Below are 7,708 nucleotides of genomic sequence, written 5' to 3' on the forward strand. Positions count from 1 at the left end.
TACTTTTTGAAGAAATGAATATATGTAAGGAATAGAATTATATGCAATTAAAACATGTTGATGAGTCTTCTAGAAGGCAGATGTTACAGCACTTGCGATGTAGGTGCCAGAGTCAAGGAGGTAGACATGTGAGTAAAATGAACTTAATGGGCCACAGGACTCTGGTGACAGATTTTAGTTACTTTTTATTTTAAATCATATATTAATTAAACAAAGTAAGTGATAGCATTGTGACACTTTCATGCATATGCATTATGTGCTTGTGACATATTGATCCTCGTTATTTCATCTATTTCTCCCTTTCCTATTCTCTGTTCTTTTCCTCTTCTCAGTTCATATTTTACTCTGATTCCTTTCTGTTCCTTGATTTCACGTGAAAGAAAATGTAACATTTGCCTTTCTAAGGCTGACTAATTTTTTAATGGTAAATTCTGTTTCCATCATTGTCCTACAATATTTCCAGATCAGTGATGACACTTGAAGAATTGTAGTGCCTGTGTATGAGAGACAATAAACCATGGCTTGACACTGGACAGCTGGCTCAGTGGATAAAGCAGGGAGTGAACTTCCAGAAAAACTGAGTTCAGTTCCCACCAACCACATTGAGTGGCTCACAATCGCCTGTAACTCCAGTTGCAGAGCATCCAATATGGTCTTCTTGCCTCTGTGAGCAGCAGGCTGTGTGTGGTGTACTTATACACACTGAGGCACACACACCTACACAAAATAAAAAGAAAAAAAACATAAAATCTGATCAAACATCTGATAAAACAGTTCTTGGTGGTTAAGAGCACTGACTGCTTATCAGAACAACTAGGCTTTATTTCCAGTGCTCAATAGTGCCCAAAATGCACCTATAACTCCAGTCCTTTAGAGGTTGAACAGCCTCTTCTGACCTCTATAGGATGCATGTGGTGCACAGATATACATGCAGGAAAAATGCCCATACATATAAAATGAAAACAATTCACAAGACCTGGAAATCTTTTTCTTGATTCTCCAGATAAGGTCTGGTCTCTTGAACATATTTTCTCAAGTTCACCATTACTTTGCCTTTTGTCACATTTGTATGATATGATGATTCTATATATTTGAAATAAATGCTCATTATTGGATAGAAAATTTCTGCAAAAAATGCTGTAATAAAATGTCTCATGATTAGACCATATGAAGCAGGAGTCAGTTATGGGTTGCTTGATATATTTAAAATCTCTATCAAACATAGAGAGAGCTATCTTTTACCATAGCAGGGTAAAAACAGGCTAGAAATAGACTTGATATTACTGATGAGAACAAAGGGGCAAACTATGGGAAAGCATGTTTCTAGAAATAGAAATACACTTATTCCCCATAGCATTGGACCTTTGGAGGAGGTCCTAAAGACAAGCCGGGCGGATGACACTGAGTAAGAGATGACAAATGTGCACACCAGGATGAGGACACTTTGGGTGGCTCTGTCCTCAGGTGAGACTTTCAGAAAGTGGTGAGCACTGTGGATATGCTTGACCTGTCTTTTATGTCTGTAGAGGAGACTCACCATGGAGACACTTGAACAGGCCATGAGACCCAGACACAGGCCATCAGAGAAGCACAGTAAGAACATGTACAGTTTGATTGTCACATTGCTGGAAGCAAACCATGAGCAATATCCATAATTCACCCAGTTAGTCACATTTTTGTTGTAAATGGGGCCTGACACTCTTGCTGGAGTCAAAATGTTTAACAACATGTGCACAAGCCAACTGAGAGAGCAGGAGGGACCAATGTACTTGGTGGCTCTGAGTTTAAACTTGATCCACCTAGAGTTGCTGGGGCTGATTGTGATTGCTTGGAAGCTACTCAATAGGCACATGGCATATAGGGACATTCCCCTCATTACTCGATAAACATACATTATCAATTTACATCCAATGTCATCCAGGAAATCCTTAAATCCAAAGTGTGCCATCGTCTGTGGAATGCCTTTTGTGATGAGAGACAAGCAGTTGGCAAAAGTCAAGTGCTCTAGGATCAGGTCTTTGGGCATTAAATGCTTTCCAGTGAATATCAAAATGACATAGTAAAATAGTATTGAGGAATTGCCAAGCATGCCCACTGTAATCTGAGAGAAGAGGAAAATTCCAATTGCCAAGTTTGCAGGAGTCATTTTCATTTCTATTAAAAAGGTAAATAAATTTATTCCTGTCAAAGACCCTGGAGAAATATTATGAGTGTACATTATTTTGTGGAATTAGCTTAAATAAAATATTCATCACTTTATTGTATTTATATAGCTCTATCATTGGAAATGATGTTTTAAAGATTTTGTTTTTGTTGTTTTTTTCAAGAGAGGGTTTCTCTGTGTAGCTCTGGAACCTGTCCTGGATCTTGCTCTGTAGGCCAGGCTAGCCTGAAATTGACAGAGATCCACCTGTCCCTGCTTCCCAAGTGCTGGGATTAAAGGCATGTGCCACCACCACCACCACCACCACCACCACCACCACCACCACCACCACCACCAGTCTTAAAATTAATTTTTTATAAAAGTAGATAATCTCTGTTCTTTCAATGTAAAATATTATATATGTTTACTAAAGGTTAAAGGTTAAAGTTTTCCCCAGACATGGTGGTGGCACCTTTTATTTCAGGACTCAAGAGACAAAGCAGAGGCAGACAGAACTATGAATTTACAGCTAATCTGATCTACAGAGGCAGTTCCAAGACAGTGAGGACTTCACATAGAGAAACACATCCAACCCCCCAAAAAAACCAAGATAAATGAATGAATGAATGAATCAATGATGGATGAATGAATAAAAAGATCAACATATTCATTGCTTTTGACTAAACACAATGATTTGCAGTCAGTTTTCAAAGAAAGAATTTTAAGAACATGCCATTATTTATGAAGTTTGCATGAAACAGATTTCATAAATCATTAAGACAAAGAAAATTAAATGTCATTAAAAGAAAGAAAAGTAATTATCCAAAAAAAACAATATAAATACTTTTAAGATTAATCTTTTTTTTAATTGTGTGTTTGGGAGCCTGGATATGAGTGTGAGCGACAACAGAGGCCAGAGGCTTAGCATCTCCTACAGCTGCATTTGTAGACAGTTGTGAGCCACTGGTAGGAGCTAGGAATGGAACTCTGATCCAAAGTAACAGCAGAAAGCACTCTTACTCAAAGATTCCTCATTCTATGCTAAAAAGAATATTTAAAACTAAATTAGTCAAACCTAAAATATAAAACAAATGAGAGATGGATTCCAGACTTGGCTAAAATTTCTAAATCAATTCAGAAATGTCCAAAACAAGGCTCAACATTACCAGTAATTAAGGGAATACAATGAAAGGATGCAATTCAAAGTTTCAGTGAGAGATCATCACATACCATATAAACAAGAATTAATTAAAATAAATCAACCTACACAAAAGCAGGAGTTAAAGGTACTGAACACATGGAAGAAATGAATCCTATTGCAGACTCTATAGGAAAGTAAAATGTAGAAGTTATACAAATTAGAAATATTTCTTCAACAAAATTGAATAATAACTACCAAGTTCCAATTGGAGTGTTACTTCATCTCAGACGTGTTGAGCCATCAACTCTTGTTATTCACAATGGCAAATGCTATAGGAGGATCTGAGAACAGGAGAGGATACAAAGTCACACAGGGAATGACCAGCACTGAGTAAGAAAGATAAAAGAGGAAGCCATCTTTGCCTACGATTGTCCTGATGAATCTTAGCACTTCTCAGGAAGAATTCACAAAGTCATAATCATTTCTTTTCTGATGTTTGGTGTGGTCAGACTTAGTGGTCAGACCTTCTGATCCTTGAAAGACTTTCTGTAAAATTGATATCTACCTGAAAAAAACGGGTTTATGTCTAAATTCCCTCATCTTGCACAAAAATCAAGGTTAAATTATTCTAATGCTGAACTGCTAAAACTCTTAGAGGAAAATGTTAGTAATACAAGATGGAGGTAGAGGCCACAAGACTAATAGCATAGGAAATGCACTAAGAATTAATGCACAGAATTGCATGAATAATTTCTTCACATTAAAGGAAACTACCAGCCATGTGGAGATGCAACCTTCAGAATAGGAGAAAATCATAAGCTTCTGTATTTCACTCAGTAGCTTAAAATCAGGACTGTATAAAGGAAAATAAGGATTAGACAGCCTCTTCACAAATCTTCTAGTCATCAAAAAGGCTAATGAAATGGACAAGCATTTCTTTAAAGAAAAAACACACAAAGAAAGCAATGTTTTTTAAAAGTGTTCAACACATTTAGCTATTAGGGAAATGCAAATTACAAATACTTTGAGACTCTGTCGCACTCCTTACAATGATTAACAATGAGAGAATAGACAACAACAAATGTTGATAATGATGTGGAAAAGGAATCCTCAATTTATATGTGTAGGAGGGTAAAGTACTTCGTTCATTATAGAGATAAATACAAAGATTTTTCAATAAAATTAAAATAGGACAATAATGTAACACAGCTATGAAATTTCTGGGCATACACCCAAAGGTCTCTATGTCCAACCACAGAGATGCTAGCACATCCACGTGAGCTGCTGCAGTACTCACAATAGTGAGGAAATGATGTCCATCCTAGATGTTCATCTGCAGATACTAGAACTGTGGTATCTACACACAGTAGGATTTTGTTCATCTATAAAAGAAAAGGAAATCATGAAATTTTCAGGAACTACACAGACTTGCAAAATTAGCCAGGTGACATAGACTGGGTGGGGGGAATATCACCATGTTCTTTCTCAAACAGAGACATTGATCACAATGTCCCTAATATATCCAAGTGTCGAGATAAAGTGGTTACGGCCTATGAAATGAGAAAGGAGATCAAAAGATGAGGAAAAAAGAGGTATTAGGAAACCAAGGGGAGGGGAGTAGGATAAATGTGCTGTTAAAGTGAGAAAGCTTATAATAAATATGTAGAGGGGTGAGAAGGTATGGGGGAGTGGAGGAGAAAAGTGGAAGAGGAGAATCCAAAATAAATTTGTTTGCAAATGCCACAAAGAAATCCAGTACTATGTAAGCCAATTAAAATTTTTCTAAATCCAAATCAAATAAAAAAAGATTATGGTTTCATAGTAAAGTTTGCTATTTAATAATGCCAGTTGTTATAGTCAACACAATGTTACAACTCAATACCAAAAATTGCCTTGGTCATTCTTGTCCTATTTCTCTTCTATAGAAATTTTATAATATTTGAAGGACTAGGTATCGAACCCAGCATCTACTGAATGCATGGCAAGTACTCCACCACCGAGCTACAGTACTTCTCTTTGTATTTGAAATTCAGATCCGTATGTCAATTTGTATGAGAATGATATTTGTAATCCTTAGATCTTTGTGGTGAAGTGGCTGTGCTGTCACTTTGTGCATGGAATCATTTGAGGAGAAAAGTCTATATTTATGTCCCTGCAATATTCCTCAAAGAACATGCCATAAATGTGCTTTATAGAATATATTTTAAATTGTAATCATTTCCCTCCTAAAAGCAATGTATTTTCTAAGACGTTTCTTTTTTTCAGCTTCTTGGTTTTTAGTTAATTCCAGATGTAATCAAGTTCACAACCAAGAAGAGCCATCACAGTGGCTGAGGCTAGCTTTGAATTCCTGTTCCTCCCGAGTCCACCTCCCAGATTCTGGGGTTATAGTATATGTGCCACTGTGCCTGGCTTAATTCATAAAGAAATTTTTTTCTGTAATATTGGGGTTTGAGCCCAGGGCTGCTTCTTTTTTTTTTTTTGGTTTTTCGAGACAGGGTTTCTCTGTGTAGCTTTGCGCCTTTCCTGGAACTTGCTTTGGATACCAAGCTGGCCTCGAACTCACAGAGATCCACCTGCCTCTGCCTCCTGAGTGCTGGGATTAAAGGCGTGCGCCACCACCACCCGGCGAGCCCAGGGCTTCTTACATGCTAGGCAAGTATACACTCTTCAGTCAAGGAGTACCATGATGTCATGCTAACCTGGCCTCCACAGGAGCAGCTCGGAGACTTGCTACTAAAGCCACTGTGGCACAGAGAGGAGGAACCATTGTGGTTTGTGGTCCCAGCTCATAGGAAATCGTCTATTGGTTTGTTTGGGGATCACTTTGATTCTTCTAAACAGGAACTGAGCTCAAGCCAGGGAAGTCCTCAAAAACTATACATGCAAATCCTTTGGCACGGTGTACAATTTGGCAGCGTATGGTAACACTGTTGACTGAAGCATGGCCATGGCTGTGGGAGTCCAGCTCCTCTGTTGCTGTACCAGTCACATGGCTGATGTAGATGCACCCGGTCACTGAGCCAGCAGTGTCAGGAAGGATACATAGTCACCTATTAGTCCACTTTATCCTGAAATTCAGTTTCTTCACCTCCCTCATTGAAGCTTTGATTGCTTTTGGAGCTCAGTTCCATCCCCAGGCTAACACTGGCTAGTCTGGGTTCTTCCTCCTTCTCCTGGCAGTTGGGGACTCTGAAGCCAGGCCCAGCACCTGGAGCTGGGGTTTTTTTAGGCTCAAACTCCTATAGCAGCTTCCCAGGTGCTAGTCTCAGACTCCACCCCTTTCTGTAAATCCCCGAGCTTCCTAGGCTCTGCTAAGACATTTCTTATGCTTTATTAACTCTGTTGTTATAAATACATTCATGAAAGAAGCTCTCATAGTGTACATTCCATATGCATATAAACTGCTATTTCATATGAAACCAGAATTACTATTTCAGCTTCCAGTTCCACTTCTTAGTATGAGCAAAAGAAAAAAAAAGAATTAAAATCAGGGTTTTGAGAAGATACCCCATTAGTCACTTCACTAGCAGAATCATTCAAAATAACTGAAAGATGCAATCATTCCATATGTCCATCAAGAAACAAACACATAAAGACAACACAGTGTATCCATAAAATGTCATAACATTTATCTCAGAACATGAAAGTTGACACAAGCTACAAGGATAACTACCACAGAGCCTCTGTTAAGTGCTATGGCCAGTTATACTACTGCATGATTCCTTCTAGCTTTTGAAACTACAGTGATCCACTACAAATACAAAGAAATTAAAATGATGAGACCTGGGAAGACTGTGTAATAGTTAAATGTGCTTTCTGCCAAGCCCAATGAGGAGAGTCCAATCAACTGGTGAAGGAAAAAAAACAGCACCACCCCAAATGTATCTTCTAACATCCACACATGTATGCTGTCTAAGGTGCCATGCTGTCCCCAACAATAACTGAATCATGAAAATTTAAAATTTCATGGGCACAGAGTTTTGGGTTTGTGATGAAAAGATTCTGGAGAATAATAGGATCATTTTTCACATGACGGTATTGTACACTTACAATGGCTAACATGAGAAATGTTTGTAATTTGTATCTGTTTCTAATTAAAAATAATAACATTATGAATAATAAGTGAGATGTTCTTTCAATGTTGTATGGTACAGAGCTACATTGATGACAGTCAACTAAACACTTGGCTTGTACGTTAGTGATATAGAATTTAGAGTCACAATGATGAGTTTGTATTTTTGTCTGTAAGGAAAAACTAGAAGCATAATAGATAAGAGTATAATATAGTAGACTTTTGTTGCTGATGTCTTGGTTTTGGTTTCATTTATTCACAGCAATACCTGACATCAGGTAGATCATATGACAGCTTCTGAAACTCTAGACAGTGACAAGACAACAGGAATAGAGAAAACATACCTGTG

General features: G+C 37.8%; 1 protein-coding gene across 1 annotated transcript; it reads right to left on the reverse strand.

Annotated features, from left to right (window-relative positions):
* Positions 1–1,231: 1,231 nt before the first annotated feature.
* On the reverse strand, positions 1,232–2,182 carry LOC114710907 (vomeronasal type-1 receptor 3-like). The gene has a single exon (XM_028895198.1). It carries the CDS (start codon positions 2,150–2,152, stop codon positions 1,232–1,234), a length of 921 nt encoding a protein of 306 aa, XP_028751031.1. The 5' UTR covers positions 2,153–2,182.
* Positions 2,183–7,708: the final 5,526 nt, after the last annotated feature.

Source organism: Peromyscus leucopus, chromosome 1 (assembly GCF_004664715.2).
Source record: "Peromyscus leucopus breed LL Stock chromosome 1, UCI_PerLeu_2.1, whole genome shotgun sequence".
NCBI classification, from domain to species: Eukaryota; Metazoa; Chordata; class Mammalia; order Rodentia; family Cricetidae; genus Peromyscus; species Peromyscus leucopus.